The sequence below is a fragment of the Centroberyx affinis genome, unplaced genomic scaffold (genome assembly GCF_046629955.1).
Source record: "Centroberyx affinis isolate AG114_WGS23_722 - 3 ecotype Tasmania unplaced genomic scaffold, CSIRO-AGI_Caff_v1 ptg000898l_1, whole genome shotgun sequence".
Classification (NCBI taxonomy): domain Eukaryota; kingdom Metazoa; phylum Chordata; class Actinopteri; order Beryciformes; family Berycidae; genus Centroberyx; species Centroberyx affinis.
Genome location: NW_027279484.1, coordinates 143,385 through 168,718, shown reverse-complemented (window position 1 = coordinate 168,718; position 25,334 = coordinate 143,385). Strand labels below are relative to the sequence as shown.

General features: G+C 43.6%; 1 protein-coding gene across 1 annotated transcript; it reads left to right on the top strand.

Annotated features, from left to right (window-relative positions):
• Positions 1–1,636: 1,636 nt before the first annotated feature.
• On the top strand, positions 1,637–10,866 carry mmaa (metabolism of cobalamin associated A). The gene is made up of 7 exons (XM_071521563.1): positions 1,637–1,779; positions 2,002–2,431; positions 3,253–3,375; positions 3,676–3,846; positions 4,966–5,051; positions 6,944–7,093; positions 9,541–10,866. Exons 2-7 carry the CDS (start codon positions 2,002–2,004, stop codon positions 9,835–9,837), a joined length of 1,257 nt encoding a protein of 418 aa, XP_071377664.1. The 5' UTR covers positions 1,637–1,779; the 3' UTR covers positions 9,838–10,866.
• The last annotated feature ends 14,468 nt before the right edge of the window (positions 10,867–25,334 follow it).

The window sequence follows — 25,334 nt, the reverse complement described above, 5'->3', positions numbered from 1 at the left end:
GGAAGATTCAATAAATTTGTTTCATCACGTGCAACTTCTGTCTTTTTTTATGACCACTCAGTGTGTGTGTGTGTGTGTGTGTTTGTGTGTGTGTGCGTGTGTGTCCGTATTGTTGGGACAACCCATGCTAAAAAACTATACACTCACGGTACTGACAGGCATTTTCAAAAAACATCAACCAAAGAACGTATCTATGTGTTTGTGTCTGTGTGTGTGTGTAGGGGGTCCTAAAGCATGGTTGGGGGTAGAGGGTTGAAGGTCACAACAATTATATCCCAAAGCCAACTGCAATAAAGTCATGTGGGATAATATTTTCCAATAAATTCAATAAAATGTATTCCAGCCCTACTGTGTTTTAATTGGACACTCCTTTGTGAAGAAGCAGCTTCCAGTAAGGTGCATTAGAAAAAGCATTGGGCCAAATGTGCATATACAGTGGGTAGTGTGCATGCTGTATGTGTTTGAATTTCATTTGAATGGGTGGCACAGTGGCTCAGTGGTTCGCACTGTTGCTTCATAGCAAGAAAGAGCTGGACTTTAATTCCCACCACTTTCTGTGTGTAGTTTGTTTCTGTGTGGGTTTCCTTCAGGTTGTCAGGTTGGTTTCCTCCCACTTCCCACAGACAAACAAGCCAGGTGGATTGGAGACTCCCAAATTGCCAATAGGTATGAATCAAGAGAGGTATGAATGACTGTGAGTGACTGTCTACCTGTGTTCGCTCTGTGATGGACTGATGACCTGTCCAGTGTCTCCCTGCCTTCCACACAATATATTCTGGGATTGGACTCAGCCCCCCTTGACCTGAAAAGAAATAAGCAGGTAGAAAAACTGCATGAATGATTATACTTCACATAGCCTACAACATTTGCATACAATATAACACCCAGGAAAGGTTGCAGGCGAAGTGTGGTATTGAGCTTCATCTTGGCACTTTCAACCCCTAATGAGTTTTTTATATCTTCTTGGCTTCCACTTCTTACTGTTTAATTCACTGTAAAGTAAGTTTTCTTATCTTTATGGCTTTTATTTTGTATTGTTTTATGGACTGTAAAGTACTTTGCGACTCAGTTTGGAAAGTAGCCCAACAAATTATAGTTGATTGTTATTACACCTGATTCTCACTGTGACAGAGCAGGTCATGACAGTCCTCCCCTAAAAACTGCTTTGGATGATGTTTTTACCAATGAAACAATGAGGATAAACAGGTGCTGACATTTAGGAATTCAAAGGCACATTACAGTTACATAATAGAAACGAAAGCTGTGTAGCTCAGGGAAAACTACTAGTGTTTCAAGCTTCAAGGCGGGATTGGAAAAATGTATATTTGCTGCCATCTAGTGGATAAAGTGGTCTACTGTCGTGCCAGTGCATTAACGTTTCATTTTCAGTGGTAATTTTTTTCACATAGTTCATAAATCACGCAGACGTTTTGCTACACGTTTTTATATGTACATTTAATTTTAAACATGTTTTATGAAGTTGTTTTTCTCATTGCAAAAATGAATGGCGGAAGTATTTGTTGTGGACGGAGCGGGGCGGAGGGGGGCGGTACCACACGTGACCGGAATCAGGAAGAGAATGAATTAAACTGGTAGGAGGTCAGCGTGAATGCTTCTTACAGAATAGCCTACATGGACATTTTATCTGAAATGTCTGCTATCTAAACACTGGTCTTTGAGATATATCTGTAGTCACATTACGGGCTAAATTTGTGTTGATACATGCCTAATGTAGAGGAGGATTTAGACGCAATTTGGTGCACGCTCTTGTCATAAACAGTGGCAGGTTTTGTAACTTTGCAGTTTGTATTCAACAGCTGGTTGTCTAGATAGCAGAGCTAGCAGTATATTATGTCGGGTTAATACAAAAAAAACGCCAGTAAATGTCTTCCATTTTGCATGTTAACAATTCATTATTCTGAAATATTCAGTGCCAGTTGTAGCTAATGAAAAACAACAACAACAGAGGCTCGTAGTTTAATGTCCTGTTTCTCCTCCTAGATGACCCAGGTGTACCATACAATGGGACGGTCCGGCCTCTCCCTGCTCTGTCACCTGACCCCCACTCTATTCACCTTACCCTCGGTCAGCAGGACCCAGTGCCTCCGCCGCGGGCTCCTCTCCGGTCCTCACAGCCGTTATCGGAGCCCCGTCCCCGGGCCCAGCTGGCACCGCAGGAGGGCTGTGAGCACCGAGGCGGCGCTCAGCCAGCACATACAGGACCTGAGCGAGCCCGAGAAGAGGCTGCTGAGCAAACTGTACGAAGGGCTGATCCGGGGACAGCGGGCCTCTCTGGCCGAGTCCATTACTCTGGTGGAGACGCAGCATCCCAGGAAGAAGGAGCTGGCCCAGGTGCTGCTGCAGAGGGTGCTGGCCTACAGGAGGGAGAAGGAGGAGCGCAATGGAGGGAAGCCGCTGGCCTTCAGAGTAGGTGTGTGGTCTGGGGATGAATGGCTACAGGGTTTCTGTATTCAACTGGGCATGTGAGCTAAGGCCAGGGCACATAAACGTCACAAAGTGGGACTTGGTTTTTGTCAGTTGTAGGGGATATATCTTTTTATTCTCTTGATTGATCTCTTGCCTATTCATAGAATTCTGTCACATCATCACACGGCCATCTTGGTAGGAAAATAAGAGGTGATTGTAATACATTAACAGGTGATTACAATTAAATGACAAACACAGCCAATGAGCAGTGTGTATTGTAAAGCACCATATTGGTAGGAAATGCATGTGACATCATGGGAGTACTATGAATACGACAAGTAGTAATAAGGCTGCATGTATACAGACTGATGGTGATATTTTTGTGTTGAAGCTGCAGATTTTTTTGTGCCGATATTCTGTCATGCCAAAAATTCAAAATATTCAGCTAAAATATATCTGCAAACTGATATATCGATCTAAGTGCCATGTTTATTCCTTCATTTTGAAACATGGATCTATCTGAAGGAGTGGATGAACTTTTTTTTATGTTTTGTAAGTCATTCTGTGTAGTTGTGTAGTTTCTACACAACTAGATTAACTGAAAATTAAATTGCAGTGGCCTCATACGCTTATGTGCTCTACACCCGGCATCAGACAAGTAATTGATAACTAACAACAATTGTTTAAGAGAACGACTACATGAGTTGGGCAGCCAGTTTTAGTCTTGCTTGGCAGCCTGCTTGTCTTGAAGTAACAGTCTATGTTTAAGAAATCAGCCTCTTTGTAAGATTTGTCGCTGATTCGAGCTGTTTGCTGATTCCGCAGGTCTGTCTGGTCCTCCGGGAGCAGGGAAGTCCTCCTTCATCGAGGTGGTGGGCAAGATGCTGACGGGACGCGGACATAAAGTGTCAGTGCTGGCTGTGGACCCATCCTCCTGCACTACAGGAGGTAGCATCTCAGACATACATCATCATCATAAGATATAGATGAGAGAATGTTTTTGGGATGACAATGGATGCTTTACAAAGTATAATAGATTTAAGTGGATGATTGTAGTTTGATTCCTAAGGACGCTTCAAGCAGGATTCTCTCATGTTTTAGTTTCAGTGATGTTTCCATGATGTTTGTGGCTTGATGCACTAATGCTGCCACATAATCCTCTTTCAGTACATGCTGCAGTTGCACCATTACAGTAATGAATAGTTTAGTTGGTGTTATATACTATACAAATCATCGCTCTTCTTCCAGGGTCTTTGATGGGCGATAAGACACGTATGACTGAGCTTTCCAGGGACATGAATGCCTTCATCAGGCCGTCTCCAACCTCCGGGACGCTGGGCGGAGTCACCAGAACCACTAATGAGGCCATTGTCCTCTGTGAGGGGGCCGGATACGACATAGTGCTGGTAGAGACTGTAGGTAAGACACTGGGATTTCCACTCGTATGTCTTTCACCAAGCCTATATTTACACTGCAGGCTCAAATCTTTCTTTTTTTCTTACCTATACAAGACAGATCCGATGAAATGAATGAAGCATTGACTTTTTCACCTTATTAGCTAATTCTCCATATCATATTGTACAGCTATATAACAATACATGCCAAAAATTCTACAAAATTGTCATTTTTTACATAATTTTATTACTTTTACTCTCTGGAAAACGGCATATTTTTACTTGATGATGTGAACGTAAAAAATTTCAACCAACAGTACTATCACACACACAAGTGACAACATGTGACAGTGGTACATTTTTCAGAAAATCCTGTTTTCTGTTCCTAGGACACCATGGTTGCGTCCCAGTGGCTGGAATTTATTGATTTAAATAAATTCATGACAGTTCAAGATTATGCACAAACCCATTTTTTAACACTTTTGTACATGTTTGAACAGTTCCTGCCCTTGTCATGTTCCGTCCCAACTAGGGCTGAACAATTAATCGAAATTTTATCGAAATCGCAATATGGCCTACTGCAATTTTCAAATCGCAGGAGGTGCAGTATTTGTTAAAGGCGAAATGTGTCAAAATACCAATTTAAATGAAATATTGTCATGCTGCAGAGATGTCCTGGCCTACACGTCAAAGAAAACATCTTTGTTTGGTACAGATCCCTGCAAAAATCACACCATAATCATTTTAATACGTTTTTCAATGAAAATGAGAATAATGATGTAAAAATTATCATTCCCTCTAATATCGCAAATCATATCGCAATTGCAATATCAGTCAAAATAATCGCAATTAGATATTTTTTAAAAATCGTTCAGCCCTTGTCCCAACATGCCATTTCCTTGTGACTTCTATCTACATGGAAAACTTACATAGTTTCCAGTTTTGTTTTTTTCCGCTGAACCTTGAACCTGCAGTGTAACTCTAGTATAAAACATTAAATGGGTTGGTGGATTCATCACAGTTTGAGGTTTCTGTGTACTTGTGGATTTTGTCTCATTTGTTGTCTGTCAACATCACGTTGGTCTTGTGCTGGTTTGTCATATCGTCAGTCAGCGGTGACAGTAACTTCTGTCTTTGTTCCCAGGTGTGGGCCAGTCAGAGTTTGCGGTGGCTGACATGGTGGACATGTTTGTGTTGCTGATTCCACCAGCAGGGGGCGATGAACTCCAGGTCAGTGAACAACAGTTCTGTTTTCATCTGTATAGACCTGGATGGTATTCCAGAAAGCAGGTTTAGTGAAAACTCTGAGCTTGTTAACCCTGAGATGAGGGAAACTCCGGGTTTTCAGTTCCAGAAAGAGAGGTAACTTAAACTCTGGGTCAGTCACTCTGGGTCCTAACCTGCTCGCTGGCAGGTTTTCTTCAACAAACCCTGAGTTTCTCTCTGTCTCCTCCCTCTTACAGAGCGTGAATTCACCCTCAGCTCAGAATAAAACCTCTGCATGTCCTTTTTGTGAGTGGAAGTTCTTTTTTTTTTTATAACACTGTGACTCAGACAGCTGTCAGATTATTCCACATGACTTTTTATTGCAGTTGTCTGAGGAATGTAATTGTTGTGTCCCGCCACCGTGGTTTCATGGTATGCAGGACATTATGTTGTCATGGTGACGTCCGTCTGTCTGTCTGTCCGTCTGTCCATCTGCCCGTCTGTCTACCTGCCTGTCCGTTTGTCCGTCCGTCTGTCAGTCTGTCCACCTGTCTGCCTGTCTGTCTGCTGGTCTGTCTGTCTGTCTGCCTGCCTGTCCTCGTGTCTGTCCGTCTGTCCGTCTGTCCGTCTGTCTGTCCGTCTGTCTGTCTGTCTGTCTGTCTGTCTGTCTCTGTCTGCCTGTCTGTCTGTAGACACATTCTTGTCAACACAATAACTCAAGAACAAAACATGGAAAACATAGAAACTTCATACTCACACCACAGGTTCCCCTATAGAGTAGATGATCTGATTAGATTTTGGAGCATCTTGCTGCATAAATTAGCATATTAATGAGGAAAAACAGATTTTCTTGAAACGACTGTAACTTCTTGATGCTTTAAAATCTGGAGTTCATATTAATGCTACCCATGTATTATGTGAAGACAAGTATGTTTGCAAAGAAATATCTAATTAATGCATTAATTTGCTTAATTAATAACTTAATTAGCATAACTGGTTATGATTAATATATCATGGTGATTATGGCGGGACATTAGGCAGCTGAAGTGCTTTTTGTTTTAATTATTGTAGCTGTTGGTTTCTACAATGAAAACATGGAAAAACACACTGCCATAGAAAACATTACTGAAATCAAAATTCATCCAATCAATAAACTGTATAAATGTGATTAAGATTGCAAAAGTGTTCCCGATAAACAAAAACAAATAAACAAGCAAACAGTTAAAGTGTGTTGAAACTAATACAGGCTGCATCCTGTACAATTGCGGCAAACAACATGACAAACCGTAATGCAGACACATCGTTCATAAATATCAGCACAGTAATTACTCAGCTATGCATTGAGGCATTAATTTCATGGCTAAAATGTAGCAAAGCAATTAACACATAAATAACAAATAGCACAACTTGAAATATTCAGAGATGCAACAAGTATTCAGTACATTCACTCCAGCCACCGTTCACCACCTGGCTACTAAAATGCGTGCGCCCACGCTGAAACTACACTCAGACAGCTGCAAGGAACTGGACAGCGTGATAATACGATGTCATGACAACAGCAGCATGTGAAGAAGTACTGAAGTACTGGGATGTTTCACATTGATTGTAACACAAAACAAAAAGCGATTCTCACTGTAGGACTTCTGTATTGTTGCTTTTTTATAATTACTGTTTCAAATAAGCCTAATTACTTTCCTTACTTTGGATCAAACTGAAACTGAAATAAAAATAACTTCAACTGCATCCCTTGAGTCAGTTGAGTCCCTTCTAGTAAACAGTAAGCCATAGTTCCATCCATCCATCAGCCCATCACTCTGTACATGGATCCCTCAATCAGCTTAGGTGTCTAGACATCAGATTTATTTACAGTGTTGTGAACTTAATGCCCCCCACCCACCCCCACCGTCTCCACTCAGGGCATCAAGAGGGGCATCATCGAGATGGCGGACCTGGTGGTGGTGACCAAGTCAGACGGAGACCTTGTGGTACCAGCCAGGAGGATCCAGGCTGAGTACACCAGCGCACTGAAGCTGCTCAGGAAGAAGTCCAAGTCCTGGAACCCTAAGGTGTGTGTGTGAGAGAATGAGTGTGTGTGTGTGTGTGTGTCTGTATGTGTCTGTATGTGTCTGTATACATAAAAAACAGTGCATAAACAGGGTGGGTCAACGAAGGACTGATTAGGATTGTAATGATTATGGATCGGATACAATAAACAAGGATAATTGATGTGTCAGAAGTGTTCAACATTTAACCCGCTGGGCAGGAGCATAAGCAGCATTGCTCTGTCCCTCTACCATACACACACACACACGCGCGCGCACTGTGGACCCAACAAGACATCCCACAGTGAGGTCAGCTGACCTGGGAGGAGGGGTGGACGATGATGGTGATGATGTCATAGCGTCATGGACTCAGTGCTGCAGTGTCTCAACCCCCCTCCCCGCACGCCCCAGCTCACCCGCCTGCCTGGCCTTGTCCCTTTGTTTCCCTGGCCCAATGCAGCATCTGCCCACATGGCAGGCTGCCAGGCAACACCCCCCCCCCCCCCCCCACCCCCACCCCCCGCTCTCCCCCTCCCCATCCCCCCTCCCCCTGCTACCGCTGCTCTGAATACTGGGCTGCTGTGTCATGCATTTTGCTGATTAGAAGCCCGCACACTCACATAAAAGCTGAGACACTGGTCCCTTGCTGTCTTCCTCCTCTCCTAGTTTCTTTCTCTATTCCTTATCTTCTCTTTCTTGCCCTCTTTTGTCTCTCTGTTTTCTGTCTCTACCTGGCTCCCTTTATTATCTAACTCTATATTGGTGGGTTTAAAACTGTAGGTCAGTTTCCACTGGTGTGTCACATGAACATAAAATTGATTTGTGAAAGGGAAAAAAAAAAACTAGACTACTAATTATATATTTTTTTTCACTAACTGTGTATTCCAGACAAGTGGGGAATGAATTTAAGCAAATTGATTTTGTGACCGTCAATTACCACAGTTAATATTGACTAGTCTACTCAGTCAGTGTCTTGCTTGACAAGAGAATAATTTGCAGTTTTGCTTGAGACTTTACTTGATGCATGAAGAGAATACTTGATTATGACTTGACTTGACTTGACTTGGGTTCTGGTGACTTGGGTTTCACTTTGAATTCAGACAACTGAATTTAAATGCACTTATTTAAGTTTTTAAAACGATATTGCATTGAAAAGGCCTAGATATTTTGTTTTCTTTAAGATATTAAATTGATACTGGACTCAATTTATACTAAATTGATACTGGACTTTTGACTTGACTTGGCGTTCTACATTTAGACTTGAGACTTGACATTAATGACATGGACTTGACTTGGTAATCTACATTTAGACTTGAGACTTGACTTGAGACTTGTGCCTCAAGACTTGAGACAGACTTGGGACTCGAGCAAAGCTGACTTTGTCGCACCTCTGCATACAGTACATTCAGTCTCAGAGAGTTTGATTTCCCCGTTTTGCCTTGTCCTTGTAAAATGATGTGTACAAGTTGACCTCATGATTTAATTAGATGCCTCCAATAAATTTTGGAGATTTGCTTCTGATTGGTTGTTGATTGATCGCATGTCTCCAATTTGTATCAGGGTGTCAAATCCAACTCTACCAACTGTCACTTTATGCCAAATTATCTGCAACTAATAGATTTAATTTAATCACACTTCACCAATCTGGAGATGGTGGAAGATTAGTAACATCTGCAAGGTTTATTTTACATGAACTCCAAACTCCCTCCTCTCCTCCTGATTCATTAGTGCGTGATAAAGTGATGAATTGCAGGAGGTTAACTTATTTCTCTGAACAAAATGTTTGATGGGTCTTAAATGCGACACCTCTGAATGCCATGGATTTTTGGGAATCCTGTTAATGTGATGTACTTCCACTTTTATATCTACGGTACTTTGATCAAGACCCTGTGTTAGATGGCTCTAAATAATTTGAACATTTGAATGTTTCATAGCATATTAGCATTTTCTTTCCACCGATATATCTCACTGGTATCAAACAAACTGTTACATTAATTAAATTATTTAATTAATAATTACCCTGAATTTGATTATGTCTTTTGGAATCCACAGTAAGCTCTTAATAAGATACAGCCATGAATTCAAGTCACTTGTTGAACGAATAATCTCTGTCAAGTGATGTTTATTTCAAGAGTGCTTGTGTGAACAAGAGGGAATAGAAATTAAATCATGTGGCAGCCATTTCTTTCAGTGGATGTATTCTGTTAGACATGCAGCATTTTGCCAAAACCAAAGGAAAACCAGGACCTTTCAATGCAGAGCTTCTTAAAAAGGCAGGAGGCTGAAATGTCTCACAGTGCCTCTAGTGACACATCGGATCCTCAGGCTGAACGATTGAGTTGTACTGAATGCAGTCTGATTTTTGGGTGGGATTTAGCACCAGTCTCGCAATGTTCATCAGGCTTTATGACTCCATTTACAGTAAGGAATTATTTCTGAGTGATCACACTGACCACTGACTCCCTCTTCAGGTGGTGCGCGTCTCCTCTCAGACTGGGGAGGGCATCCCAGAGCTGTGGGCCAAGATGGAGTCGTACCGGGACACCATGTCAGCCAGCGGCGCCCTGCAGGGCCGGCGCAGGGCCCAGCAGAAGGTCTGGATGTGGAGCTTGATCCAGGAGAACGTCCTCTGCCATTTCCAGAGCCACCCTGCCGTCAGACAGGCGCTACCCCACCTAGAGGACAGGGTGACCAGAGGAGCCATCTCCCCGGGCCTGGCTGCTGACCTGCTCCTCAAAGCCTTCTCCTCCTCATCGTCATCTTCATAGTTAGCACTGGGACTGCACTTCTGGAGAAGGAGGGATTGCATAGTGGCTGAACAGGTCCACTAAGTGCCAAGTAACGTCAGGACAAAGTGAGAATATCTGTCCTTGATTCCGTGGTTAGTGCAAAAGGACGCAGCCTCACTCTTTTACACTAAATCCATATGTAAAATAGTTGAGATAGAAGTCATCACTCAGCACAGAGAAGAGCTCAACCTACCTTACTCCAAATTAGGAGAGAACTGCTCACTTCTCACCCACAGCTTCATGGCACATTCATATTTGGACAGTACATGGCAAAATAATATCAATATCATTTCATTTGAATGAGAGATAAGGTTTAATGCTGTCAGATATTAAACTTATTAAACTTTTTGCTGCCATCACCTTGGGTTTTCTAAACCAGATACTGGGAGTGACACAGTTGCTCTTTTTACTTGGAACAGAAAACTAGACAAGAACAGTTGTAATGAGATTAGCCCGGTGCATTTGAGAATTGCGAATGTCTCATCATTACGTTTGGAAAATATGATGCAAAATACCAAACACTGTAGCCAACAGGCTCAGCAGAAGGTGAAGCTGTGGCTTTTTGTGACATATGGTGGGAGCATCATCTACGATGGACAGATTTGACTGGCGGCCTTGCCTGCCCACTCATTGTTAAAACACAACACCTTTGACCTAATAGTGATGATGAGTTTCTAGAGCTTTGGGATTGTCACAGTCAGTTGTTTATCCCATTGCTCTGCACTGCTGTGGAAATTGTTCTTAGACAATCATAAACACTATTTTCCTCAGAATATCAATAGATGTGTTTTTAAAATTATTTTTTTTATTGACTATTATTGTTTCTGAGTGGAATAAATTAAATATTTAATGAGTGATGTGAATGATAAATGGATTAAAAATCAATAATATTAAATCTGTCCGTATATTTTGGTGAGCTTTTTCTCTCTCCTTCGTGTTTGCTCGTGATATGAAAAAGGGGGAATGATTAATGCTGCCTCTGTAAATATTAGTCTTGAAATTTGTGTTAAAGATGTAATTAAATTTCTGCATTCTGGAGCCAGAAACCCCTGTGTTAGAAATCCTCTGAATGAGTCAGCTTCTCGCAGTTCCTTTTAATTTCAGTCAACCCACACTTTATTAAATGTTTTCAGAATTACCTTCACTATGCACTATCTCCTTTGAACCACTAGAGGTCTCCCAAATTCCACTAAATTACTGGGTTCATTATCCTAATGACTGGCCTCTTGGTGCCAGCCACCCTCCCCCTGCATAATCTCCCCCCATCCATTCTCCATTGTGGCTGTCTAGGGTGCCAGGTCACATAGAGGCGAGGACATCAGCAGCTGCCACTCTCCTGGAGCTCAGGCTGTACTGTAGTCCTCGCCCTCTGTGCCAACCCTCCGCTATTCTCAAGCCTCACTGATGCACACAAAAAGGAATGACGGGAGTGCAGGACAGCCGGTTTAAAAATGACTGTATGGCTGCAGCAACGGTGGTCTGTAACCTTCAACTAGCCTGTACATCATGGAAAAAACGTAACAAGTTCAATACTAATGCATAGTTTTCTTGATTATCTTTACTGGTCTGCATTGGAAGAGCAAACAAGCGAGCAAGAACCCCCTACTGCTGGACCGGCTCCGAGGTCACTGCTCGTTTGCTCCTGCCTGCATACAGGAGGAAGAATGCCCCTTGAATGCAGATGGATTCATTAGGTCTGAGTAACACCCTTCTCCTCCATCATGCTGACACAAACACACACACACACACTGTACAGCTCTGGCTTTGCAAAGGGAACAGTGAGTTCTGCAGCTCTGGACATTCTCCACAACACAAGATACACACACGCACACACTCATATACATGCACACACAGGCTTCAGTGTAAACACACCATGCGGTTTCACTGAGGAAGATTAACTCAAATGCTGCCGTATCATGTTCAGCCATTTTAGCCTAAACACAGGGCTGTCCACATGTGTTTAGCATTTCGCTGGATCTCTCGAATGTAAGCAGAGGACAGAGACTGGCTCTTTGATGAGGTTGGGAGGATTTTCATGTTTAATGGCGGGGCTTCCACTGACAGCATCTCTTTGTGTCAGCAGTCTGAAGTCAAAATGCTTTCCTGGCACACAACAAACAAATGGTGCCCTCATACTGTTGTAATTGCAGCCCAGAACTCAGCTTTTTTCCCCTTCAGAAACCTCAAAGTCTGGAATAGGCACAGAACAATGGGCTGCTACAAATGTCAGTAAACAAAGCAAGCATCTTAGCGGGGACAGACGTTTATGGGTTTGTGTTGTTGGTTGTGTCAGCGCTGTATTTTGGTTGTTGTCCGGTCGGATCAGAGCGTGAGGGAAGCCTGACACTGAGTGAAATGTCACAGTGGCCCTCCCACCATGCTGGTTTGGGAGCTTGTGTGTATATGTGTGTGTGTGTGTGTACAGTGTGATGACTGGTCATGCACTGCCGATCCACCAAACCTCCACCCTTCCCTGCTGTGTTTGCTCTACTCCTCACACACACACACAGAGGCACATACCATAGCAGATACACTCACCCTCCCTCCTCCTTACACACAACAAACACATATGAACAGCCCTCCTGCCTCCCTTTCTGCTCACCTCCTACACGCCTTGTACATACAGCACCCCCTCCTCTTCCCTGTCACACACACACACACACACACACACACTGTCTGCTTTCTTGCACACCCGCTCCGACTCGGCTGGCTGCACTGCTGTCTCTCTGTCGTGACAGATGAGTGTGTGAGAAGCATTTCCTCCAGGCTCACGGCTCACTTTCCAAACGGCTGCAAAACGATACAAGGAGCCACACGCTAATGGGGGTGGAGAGCTGCAAGGAAGCTGTGCGTGTGTGTGTGTGTGTGTGTGTGTGTGTCTTCTTGTAGATCTAACACCCCAAGACACTCACTCATTATGCTGCTCTGATGGGTCACTGTGCAGCCTCTTTATAAGAAGACCCTTATGGCGACATGTCTTATTATATCAACTGCTGAGATGGATGTTAATACCAATCTACGGGGTGCATACTGTGTGTGCTCTTCCTCGTAGAATGATGAGACGCGCTTGGTATTCGAAGTGCGTCTCGTTGCATGGGCTAATTCTATTTAACCTGGTGAAGTCTGCAGGATGGTACGGTCAGAATGCCCCAGGGAGGCCAGTGTGTACCCCTGCTTTATTACCCACCTGAGGAGGCTCATTCTCCCGCACATACACACAAGCACACTCTCCTGTTTGCTATGTGTAATTTACTGGGCAGCCTGTGGGCCAGGCCTTCATCTGCAGGAAGGCGCGAACAGAGCCTTGGCGCCAGTAATTGGACTTTAGAAGTGATTGGGGAACTTGATTGACCCCCGGTAATGGATTTGAGTGAATAATTATTTGTAGTTATGGTTGGAAGATGATATCAGGGAGAGAGAGACCAATCCCACCAGTGTGACTCACCCCTGCCGCCAGAGCAGAATGCTGCCAGCGCTCAATTAATGAAATCCAGCTGCTCAGACTCCCCACGTGTCGTGCCTGATCAAAAAACACACAGGGGTCTGGTCAGAAAAAGGGTTATCTTCATCCAACCTTTCCCTTTCGCGCAACTGCCGGCCTGTGGCCCGTCACAATAGTGATTATAAAATCTTCTCCACTCCAGGTACAAGACATTAAGGTTGATAATGTCTCCATTATTTTTTAACTGCCCGTGGCAGTGCTCAGCACGGCCCACGGCAGCCATGTTAATGAGACCTCTCAAGATGGCAGGCAGCGCCTCCTCAGGACACAAAATGCAATCACTCTTAATCCGCCACTTTAATTGCTGGCCAAGCCTGCCTAAGTGAATTCAGCTGTACGATCTCTGCAGGCGAGTGGTTGTACCTTGAGAATGCTGTAACAACATCATACTGGCAAAGATAGATTGAGTTTCAAAACAAAGGGGAACTGATGCATGGTGGTCTGTCTAGTTAAAGATGGGGCTTATTTTTCTGGTTTGTGTGTGGCCACCTCAGGGTGTCAGACCGAGAAAGAGAACTCAAAAAGCACAAGTGAGATTATGTCTTGCCAACTGCCCGCTCTTCTCTTCCCTCACTGCCACTCGGCTTCATTTCTGGCTCTCTTCAGAGGCTCGAATATGTGATATGCAGGGAGAAGCACAGCCACACAGCACAGCCTTCCTTCCCCTCTCTTATTTTCTCTCTCTGATTTAGCTACTTGCTCCAGCATCATTATCTTTAATACTCTCCTTCTCACTACAGTAAATTTCTCTCTTTTCTCTACCTCTTGTTTTCTCCCTCTCACTCTCCTGCCTTCATCCTTCCCCTCGTCTTCCTGTCATATGTCCTCGATCCCCCCCCCCCCCCTTCCCGCCCTCGAGCCCTCCCTTGTGACCTCTCGTTGCCCTCTTGCCAGTCTCTATTATTTCTGGCTGCCCAGTGGCCTGGTCACTGGTGCTGCAGGACTCCAGACAGGCCATGTTATGACAGGTAACGCTGGGCCACACACTCTCCCCGGCAACATGCGGAGGTCAGCCTGTCATACCTGTCCACAGCTCCACTGTACACACACATGTACATACACATGTGCGCACACACGCAGTGCTTTGCTGTGTATGGATAACTGCCAGACAGCCAGTGTTTAATTTGTGCCGGATCCTGCCGGAACAGGATCCGGCACCTCCTGGTTTTGGACTACCTGCATTCCGGTACTTATTTGCGTGGACCTGACACCTCTGGTGGCATGAAAGTTTGTTTTTTGGGGGGTTTTTTGTCTGCCATGTAATAATCCCAGTAGTTGACTCTTCCTTTCCCCTCCATTGCAAAAACCGAATTGGCTCATTAACCTCATCATTTACAAATTAAGCACTGCAGACAGCCCCAGCCATAACCCCAGACTCAGCAGAATTGAGCTACGAGGCAGAGTAGAAATTGTACACCTTTCCCATTCTATTCCTTTGTGCTTGCAAAACAATACCTTTTTTTTAAAGGTCTTAGATGATGTGCTTCTTTTAGAGCCCTGGCAAGCAGGAGGCATGCTGTACTTGTTCCTATTTAGCACAGAGAAGGAGGATTTAACTGCATAGTGGCTGTTAACTACCGCTAGACTCCACTCTCTGCTGGCATGGCTGCTCCCTGTGTTAATGACCACTCACAGTTGCAGCCCTGAGGGGGATGCAGGACAGAGTCAGCCAACATCAGACCCTCACTGCACCTCCAAGCCCATCTGGTCAAAACAACAGAAAATATGTTCCGCATGTTATTTGTCTTCCAGGTTTATTGTCTTTGCCCTGTAAGAAGAGATGCCAAGTTACAATTTGTTTCATTCATAACAATTTTGTATGGGATGTTACTGTTTCAGTGGAGGGTCCAACTGTTTTCCCCCAATGTATTTCCCGGTCATGGTGTCTCATTTCTATCCAGCTGCCCTCTATCAACTAGTGAATAGCCGTGTTTTGTAAGGTCCAGGGCCAGTAATGAGAGCAGTCATTCTCTACCCGACCGAACAAGCTCTACCCACCTAGGACAAGATGGCAGCACCCCGGTAGTCGATCAGTGGTTGTTGTTACCCTGGCATGTTCCTGGCTCCCTGTCTGATCCAGGGCAATGCCCCACAATACTCGGCCTGTGAGGGCCAAGGGGCCGGCCCGGGTTTGTCACGCCAGGTTGACATTTCAGGGAGCCGTGCCAGGACACCACAGCACATTTCGTCCTCGCGGACAAGTGGTGTGGGAGCGAACGAGTCAACTCGGGCAGATGGGCAGGCTTCAGTGCCAACCGCACTGGACCATACCGGACCGCTGGCCTGGCAACTGTCGGCCAGCCAGCCAGACAGAGCAGACAGAGTGCTTTCTGGCACACAGAGGAGGGGCAGGTGTCTCCCTCTAGCAGCAAGCTGTGGGAATGTGTGTGCACGCACATATGTACTTATGTATGTGTGTGTGTGCCTGTGTGTGTGTGTGTGTGTGTGTGTGACAGAGAGACAGACCGAGAGAGAGCGCTAATCAAATCTGTTATTTATTTCAGTCTGCCAAACAAAATCTAACTCATATTGTTAGTTGTGTGCATCATCTTTTCTATAAATGTCATTTAAAGTTATTTTATGACTGATAGTAGTTACCTGGACAGTCTGACACTCCTGTCAGACTGAAGCATCATCAAGGATGATTTGTGAGTGTGTGCGCAAGAGTGTTTGGAAGTGTGCACATTGCTTATACGATTTCATTATCTGTGTTAGTATACACCTGTGCCTCTGTGAGAGAAGCCTGTGTTCTCCTGCACATGTCAGCCAGGCCTGCTGGAGGGGAAGGCCATTAATCTTAGCTAAATCAAATAAATCAAGTGCACTTTAGAAAAGAGCTGTCAGTGTAATTGTTGTGATAGCCATTCCCTGGCTACTCCAGGGGGAGCTCTATTGAAAGTAGTGCCATGGAACGCACACCCGCCGCCATCCAAACATGCCACGGCCCTGAGAACCACAGTGGCAGAGGGTCCCTCTGTATGACGACGTCTGAAGCCACCTAGTGCCCTCTGTTTGTGTTTCTCTCCGGATGAACACTGCTGAGAGTGATGTGATTTAAGTTTGTATGTGCAGCCATGCCTCTGTCACACAGTCTGTCGTAGTGTGATGCTTGAACAGGCCATAATAAGTATAGCAGGCCTATCCGCGTGTTTGATCGCCTTTTCCAGTGTTAAATGTGACCAGTGACTCACAAAATGTGCCTAATGCTGTGTGTTGCAGTTGGCGCTGTCGGTAAACGATTTGCTCAAGAGCAGTGCTGCGCTGACAAACCATCAAGCCTAATCTTCAACGCCATCCTGCGAGTCTGTGCAGAAAGAGCACAGTCTGGTATTTACATTTAAAAGAATGCTAAACCCTTTCAAAGAACCCATATTGGTCGTCGCAGGGATGAGACAGAAGAGATAATGGGGATGGAAAGAGCAGCATGTGAAAAGGCTACACTGCCCTCAGCTTCTCCCTCAACCAATGAGGGTTAAATGACTATCTGGGCACCTTGGCAACCATTGCTGTGCTTCTTCTAAGTCGGCTGTGAACTGGCTGAACAGACTGCATTCATCAGTCAATGTACCCTTGCCTTTCTGTGGAAAATAACCAATATACTATTAAGAAACCCTGAAATATGTGTGTGTGCATTTGATCTCACTGTAACTAATTGAGAAGGCTTGTTTCAAAAACAGTATGCAGTTCTGGCTTAAGCATGATTTGAGTTTTGGGTTGTTTGACCAGCATGGTCCTCTTCTGTTTACTTTATTACCCATTTATTAATTCTCAAGCTAAATCTCTCTCTAAGAAACCACATGCTTCTCAAAGTTCCAGCAGATGGTGCCAAACTGTGTGTGTGTGTGGGTGTGCGAGTGTGTGTTTGTTTGCGTTTGTGTGTTTGTGTCTAGAGAAGGTCAAGAGGAAAACTTTGCTCAAACATGGAGTCCATGAGCAAGATTTTAAAATGAATTCTCTAAGTTATAAGAACACTTTATAATACCACAGGTTGTTTTTCTTTTTTTTCTTTTTTTTTGTCTGATTGTTTCATATTTTTATCTTTATGGTACATTATTTTATAACTGTTTCTGTCTTAAAGAGTAAGAAAGAAAGAGAAAGCGAACTGGAAAGAGTGTGTGTATGTGTGTTGACATCTTTAAGTGTGTGTGTTTGTGTGTGAGTGTTCTTGAGAGATCAAAAGAACCATTGTCGCTCACCTTCACCTTGAGTGCCACAATAACCAATGGAGAGGGGCACGACAAAGGGACCTGGATGAAAAGACTATATTGTAGTCTATTCAAGGTTTCAACAGAACGCATTTTAACCAAGAGTACAGCCATTCTTTAAGCCGATGAGAGGCCAGGGATGGGTGCGTACTTCACAGCAGAGATGCATTGTTCCAGTCCATAAAGAGTAATAAAAAAAAAACTTTGACAATCTTTGACAGTCTTGGAATGTGACGTGAGTGAGAATAGTCACATCCTCCTTTTTTCTACATCACCCCTTATACTATTTGGCTTAATTTTTTTGCCTGCGGCATTTCAAACCATTTCTTTGATTTTTTGCTTTTTTAGCAGGACACATGGAGGCGAAGGCACGAATAAGAAAGTTCTGAAAATGACGCAGGGTTTCGTGTTTCCATCCCAAAAGAAATCCTTGCCACACTCCGTCTCCTTCCCTGTATGTCGAAGTAACAAAGGTGAGAAAAAAAAAAAAAGACATGGATGGATGCGATCTCTGTTAATTTGTTTGACCCACTCTCTTCTCAAATGAGAATGGATGGAGGGATTCCCGATGTCTAGATTGGAAGATGGATGAGTATGCAGCTATGGCTTTAATTGATTGAAGACAGGAATTCAGTTAGGGATAATTGAATCATGGAAATCATTAAAAGCTCAAGTGCATAAGATAATTAGGAGAGCTAACCAGGTTGTTATCAACCCTCACTACAAATAATCTTTAGGATACGCACAAAGAGAAACATATTATCTAGTAGGACTCAATGTTTCATGACAGTTGCTATATAATATACAGTATATCAAGCTTTACACATTAAGGTGCATTTGAAGCACTTTGTGTGTAGTACAGATCAAATTTAATAAATAAATGCTCTGTTTTAATAATTCCTGTTACTATTGGCTAATTGGTCTCCAGGCCTGTTTTCCCTGCTACAGATTCCCAGGGTCAGGCTGGGGTCAGCGTTCTACTTCATTACTCCACCCAGGGAAATGAGGAGCCTGATTAGTTTGGGCCTGACCTTGGGCTATTCTGTTAAAGCCAGACTCACTAAATCTGCTCACTCCAGATCTCAGCAGACCTGAATCATTGAAATCATTGTGTCTCACAGGCGAAACGCTTGGAAATAAAAGAGCGTTTGCACGTTGTGATATTTCAAAATGAACACTCCCCGGCATTCGAGGAGAGCGATTTTACATGTGAAGTTCTGAGGATCGGTGGGAGATATCTTCAGGTTCAGTGTCACAGTGGATGTGGAAGAAGTGCGGTGCTGACTGTTACCCATAGAAACCAAGTAACCTATGGCTGGTGACTGTCATATAATGCCATGGTAACAGCGGAGCTTAACAACAGGGGAGTTGGCTAGCTTGTGTCCTATCTTTTTCAGAGACATGATCATAGTTAAGGAGACCTGCTCCCCCCCACCGTCCATTTCCCTCCTCCTCCTCCTCCTCCTCTCCTCTATAATGTGTTTGTTATCCAATAGGAGTGGCCAGGCAGTAGCCGTATATTTGAGGCAGTAGTCAGGGGTGTGTGATCTGTCCCCCCTGCTGATTCGGGCTGCCCTAAGTCTGGATATGCCAGGCCCAAAGCCTTGTGGGTAATCCCTCCTCCTCTGCATAACCCCCCCCCTCCCCACACACACACACACACACACACATACACACACACTCCCCCTGCAGCGCTTCCTGAATCAGATTGCTGCTGACCCCCACCGAGTGATGTCTCACCCCAAAGAATGGGGAGCGGGCCCAGCAGGGGGTCGGCAGCCAGTGACGCTATGCCCCTGGGCCGGGCACCAATAGGCATGCATGTAAATACACGTCCCACCATGTGTGTCCAATCCAAGACTGGCAAATGAGTGCTACACCACAGGAGCCTGCGGATCATCTCTCACTCCTATTCTCCTGAGGTCTACCTCAGATCGGAATTTGTGTAAATGATACGCGGGGCTGCTTTCTTGCTTTTGCGCGGACTTGAACGTGACCGTCATGTTGCAGTAACCTTGAATGTGATTTGTTCAATGGAGCATCTTTATCCTCGACTTGCACTTTGCACAGTGCTGCATATTTTTCTGGCAGGCATTGCAGACCTACACTACCAGTCAAAAGTTTGGACAGTTTTTCCACATTTTAGAATAATAGTAAAGACATCGAAAATATTAAATAACACAAATGGAAGCATGCAGTGACCAAAAAAGTGTTAAAACAAAACTATTTTATATTTTAGATTATTTAAGTAGCCACCCTTTGCCCTTGATGGAAAGGCAAAGGCTTTGGAAAGAAATTCATACATAGGCATCAACTTCACTATTTATATTTGTCTAAGAAACAAATTTCAAGCATTTAAGCATAAGGCTTTAGATCAAATGACTTTAAAATAATGAAAAACTTAATACATTGAATCAGATGTGTCCAAACTTTTGACTGGTAGTGTATACAGCTTGTACACATTATCACCGACTCAATTAACACAGATCTTCATATTCACCAATTCACTTCAGTGCTTCATTTTTCATAAAAAAAAAGAAAAAGAAAAAAAAAGATGAATGGATTTGTGAATCAACAAGCAGCTTTCAGCGCAGCTTTATTCCACACAGTTTTAGCCCTGGCTCCAGCCCATGCCAAATCGATTCCAGAGCTCATTTTCTTTTTTTTCCTGTGCACCAGCGGTCCTGCTCTCTTGCCTGTACCAAAAGGCTGTCTCTGGCCCGGCCTGTGCATTAGGCCCTCTGTGTTTATTTTCTGTGTTGAGCAAAAAAGGAGATCTGTCTCCACTTAGCAAACCCTCCGCTCCTTCACAGGCTAAAACCCCTTGGTGAACGGGGGGTGAGGAGAGAGAGCCTGGGAAGTATCGATGCCGAATGGAGAGGGTGGTAAGGGGGGGTGGGGGTGGGGTGAGGTGAGGTGGGGGGTGATGGTGGAAGCACTGCCTACTGTTGGGAGAGAGAGAGAGGAGGAGGAAAAATGACAGGGAAGAACAGAGGGAGCAGGGAGAAAGGAATGAGGAAGAGTTAAAGAGCCTGGGAGAAAAGGTGAAAGATTGAGTATTGAGTGGACAAAGGGAGAGATAGAAATATTGGGGGGAAAAAAAGAGTTGGAGCTGGACTGTACTGTGAGTGAGAGAAAGACCTGTGAAGAAAAAAGCAAGAGAGTGAGAGAGAGGCAGATGTAGTGAGCAAAACAGAGAGAGAGAGACAGAGAGAGAGAGAGAGAGAGAGAGAGAGGCCAGGCAGCTGGGAGCTCCCGCAGACACGCACTTCTGTCTAAGCAGCTTTCCTCTCAGGGCGGGGTCACGCCGGGTCACGGCGGGATTACACTTTTGGCAAACAAGAGGGAGCTCCTCTCTCGCAAAGCCGTGCACGACTCCCCCATGACTCTCAGCAGCTGTAATAAAGCCAAGGCAGCCTGAACCTACAAACAAAAAGCTAACACGCTATCGATCGACAGCGGCCAACTTTCGCGAGGTGGTGTCGAAAGGTCGACATTGTGCAGACAGCTTGGGCCGAGGTGAAGGGCTATTATTGGGATGAGGGAAAACTCTGGCGTTTGCCCGTATCACAGAAATTCTTCACTTAGAGTGAAACGGAAGAAAAATACCCCCTGTACAGTGCGATATTCCAATCACAAAATCCAAATTAGGTTTCTATCCTTTCAATCAATAGCCATCCCCTGCAGTGCCTGTGTGTCTCCTCACTTCCTAATCAACACTTCCACTCGCAGGAAGGTCAGCTGAGCAGGCGCACAGTGCCCCGAGCGCTGCTTTGAACTTAATTAAGCAGCTTTAAACACAGCCGAAAAGATTCATTAATACACAGGCAAGATGAGCAGCTAGATGAGAACATGGCCCCTCTACAGAAGAGGAGTGCGAGGCTTCAGACGGCTGTTGAACCCGCGCGGGTCAACGCCGGGGGCACGGCGATGGAGGTCCCCCAAGGACCGCCAGACCCTTTTGGATTCGGCAAAGGTTCCACTAAAACTCGATCCTCTTTGCCGCTAAACCTACACCGTAACAAACACGGAGCCTGTGAATGAGAAAAATAGTCATATGTGAACGGCTGAGAAAGCACTGCAATGGATGAGACAGAGAGAGAGAGAGAGAGGGAGAGGGAGAGAGAGAGAGAGAGAGGGAGGGAGAGAGATATCGGGACTGAGAGGGATGGCAGTGTGTATGTGCCTGGAAGGCTGCAGTCTGCCACCGGTGCTGTGAGGCAGGGCCTGTTAAAGGAGAGCTCCAGACCAAGGTGTTCTATAGCTCGGGGGCTAACGGTGATAAATGAGTCTCTTAATGTCGGCAAACACTTTATCTCTGCTTCATCTGTTTTCATTAGGCAGGGCCAACCTTTGGCTGGGCGAGAACGTGCTGTAACTTTCATTACTACAACGTAGAAAGCAGAGGGAGAGAGACCTCCCATCGGTCTAATAAAAACACCAGCTAGACACCATGACAGATCCTATTCCTTATTGGTATGATGGCATTCCACCGCTATGAATTAGAGGGAACGGTGTAACCCCTAAAAAACTGATCCGTGCTTTCTTTGTGTTTTGTTTTCCTTCTCTCCACTGAATGATATCTTTTCTACCACTGTAACTGCTCTCAAAAAATCTCTTCTCGCCCTCATTTTATTTATTTCCTAGAAGCTCTCCCTTAAGTGATCTTTCTTTGGTCACGGGAATATTGAAAAGGGCACTAAGACCTTTGCATTTCTTACTGTTAGTTGCTTGTGCAGTAATTTTATTTTACTCTACTGTTGCTGATTGTCAGTTGCTCCGGATAAGAGTGTGAGCTAAATGCCTTAAATTTTAAATATGAGGATCCTAGTGAGCGTTTTGGAACATTGCCTGAAACCTAATGATCTGTGATATGTAGCACAGATGATACTCAAATTAAACGGTTGCTGTGAGTTTAGGTACATGTGGATGGGGGCGATGAACATCTCTTGGTCAGTTAGGTATCCAGTGAAAAACTAGCTAGCCAGAAAGATGAGAGGAAATCTTATTTTTATATACTTGCAAAATTGGAAGTGAACAGGGTTTACTGTTTGGAATAGGCGCAAAAATATAAAACAATAGACAGAGAAAGGACAGACAAGCTGATGTAATATCTGATGTAAGCTTTACTTTCAAATCCTGTTACATTTAGATCTGGCAAGTTGAACATAAAATAATGCCAAACAAAGAAAACAAATACAAAACCAAAAAAGTACAAATGATCTATTTACCAGTTATCGTCACAACCCTGTACAGCCTTAACAATGGAGTAATAAAAAAAAGCTTTATACAGCACATACCAATTTTTACCGAGTGCCAAAAGATAAAAGATAGTTGAGCCTTTTCTAATCATAAAATACAGCCAAACTTAAAGCTAACTGATTGTAGACTGTGCAGTGTGATGCTAACAACTAAATGCAACTGAGGGAGTTAGTTGAGAATAAAAACAATTAAGTGCTAATAACTAGAGAGAGAGAGAGGGCAATGTCATGCATACTCTGAAGTGCTGAAAAGGTAGTCACGCTTTAACGTAAAAAAAAAAAAAAAGTCACTGTGCTGCTTACAATTAGGCAAAATAAACATTGAAATAAGTGCTTAGAAATACTGGTTTTCAAAAAGATAGAGCCCTGTTGCCTTTTCAAACATTGAACTCGAAATAAGGGGGAATTAAGGAAGTGCAGCCATTCTTGATTACATAATGATTATGCAGTATTAAAAAGGCAGACAGTCAAAAAGGTGTCAGTGGACACATTCTTTTTTCTCTTCTTTTTATCTTTTCTTTTGGACCCTGACAATTAGTTTGACTCATTCTCAGAAGTCTCAGGTGGTTTCCTTCCACCAAGTGGCACTAGAGTATAAAAGATAACGTAGATAGTACAAGGAGCTCAATTCATTGGGGGTGTGTGTGTGTGTGTGTGTGTGTTTGTTGGAGGGATGCTCCTTTCGCTCCAGAGACAGCATGCCAGACATTGACAGAGCAAAAGGAACTAACAAAGACCAGTGTAGGGGAGACAATCTAGGCATTACTCCAGAACAGGGCATGACGGATTCAATCCTAACATCACATCCTGCGTTAAGTTACATTTTGGTCTTGACAATGCATGTTCTCTGTCCAATCAACATTTTTGACATGATTTAAGTAGAAAAATAAAAACATCAACAACAAATCATAAGAAAATGCAAAACAGACAAACAGGTGAGGAAAATATAAAAGATGAGGAAAATAAAAACAATCCCTTTACAAATAAGAAACCATTTTGGCTTGAAGACCACTTAGGAACACAAGCACTGTCAATTATGGGTAAAGCTTTTTCAAAATAAAACGCTTGTACTATGCTGCCCTATCTCACAAACATACTCCTTTTTGAGCATTTTAGACTTGTACGGATAAATACATATTCTCATAATCAAAAGTGCAGCACTGTGCAAAATTGGCTATAACAATTTAGCCTGGGACCTTTAGTTCCCAGGGAGAGCTTGACCTCTACTGTCTAATTCATGCAATTTGTATTCATTTACTTTCTCCAGTTTCACAAAGGCAGACCCTTGCACCACCAGAAATGCCTGCACACAAAACTATGGGTTTTGATTGAGTCATTTCCAGCAAACATTTCCAGGCTACTGTCTAGTTCGTATAATAGTGACTTGATGGATCTATGTTTGCACTTTTAAAAAGGAAAATAGAGGGTTTAAGTGCTTTTGGCTTGAAATGTAACTATGTTAAGTGCAATTAAAACTCAAAGGTTGAGAGGAGGGGAATAGAAAGCAGTACCATGTCTGCCGGCCTAACAGAAGCCATGCCATCGAACACAATCCTGTACAAGTGAATGGCTTGCTTCTTCATTGCACCTACAGGAGCTTTTCTCACAATGGGTTCTCTATGAATGTTAGTAGAAAATATTTTATTATGATGTAGAAGGCTCAGTAAAAAACAAAGAAAAATAATAATAAAAAACAAAAGACCAAAAAACAAACAAAAACAAAAAAAAAAAGACACAGAAGGCCACCAAACACACCACTTTCCTCTCTTTACCAGCACAGAAGACCTCCCTGTTTACACTTCTGTATCACTTTCTCATGTACATAAACAAAAATACATTCATTCAAGTCATTTTGGAACAGTTTTTTTTTTTTTTTTACACAAAATTACAAAAAGCTCCAAAAAGCACCATTGAATCGGCCTGTGGTGACCGTGAGCGGTGGGTAGATATCTAGCCCAGAGCCGGTCACCTCCACAAAACAGTTATCTCATATATCTCTTCTAAGTATAGGTGCGCAATACATAGTTCTGCATGTAATGCTGCTCTGATATCCACCTGGTCTCAGAAATAAGTGAATGAATGTTTCCATCTTGAGGGACTTCAATGCCTTCTCACTTGGGAGTGCAAACGCGTTGGTGACATTTTAATCTCAAATCTAATAATTAGTACTAATAAATGTATACATATTGTTTCTTGTCGTATGATGGACCCAGACTGAATATTTTCCATATTTAGATTATCATAGCTTATTTTCTTTTTTTTTTTTTACAAGCTTATAAAGAATAACAGCTTCTACCAAATATACAGAACCAGGATGGTAACAGAGTGTAGATTTAAGAATAAGAGGGAAAACTGTCCATATTAGCCAATGGCCATTAAAATGACATTTGTTAATGACAGCCAACATTTGTTCTGAGACAGAGGTGACATCAGGCAGCAACTATGCATATGGTTTCACCGTTATACAAAACCAACAGAAATCAAAGTGGTGGGAAGGGGGAGGGCTAC

Coding starts and splice junctions, on each gene's coding strand:
- mmaa (XM_071521563.1), top strand. CDS start 2,002: ATGACCCAGGTGTACCATACAATGGGACGGTCCGGCCTCTCCCTGCTC. Junction 3,376..3,675: donor ATCCTCCTGCACTACAGGAG/GTAGCATCTCAG, acceptor CTCTTCTTCCAG/GGTCTTTGATGGGCGATAAG. Junction 7,094..9,540: donor CCAAGTCCTGGAACCCTAAG/GTGTGTGTGTGA, acceptor CTCCCTCTTCAG/GTGGTGCGCGTCTCCTCTCA.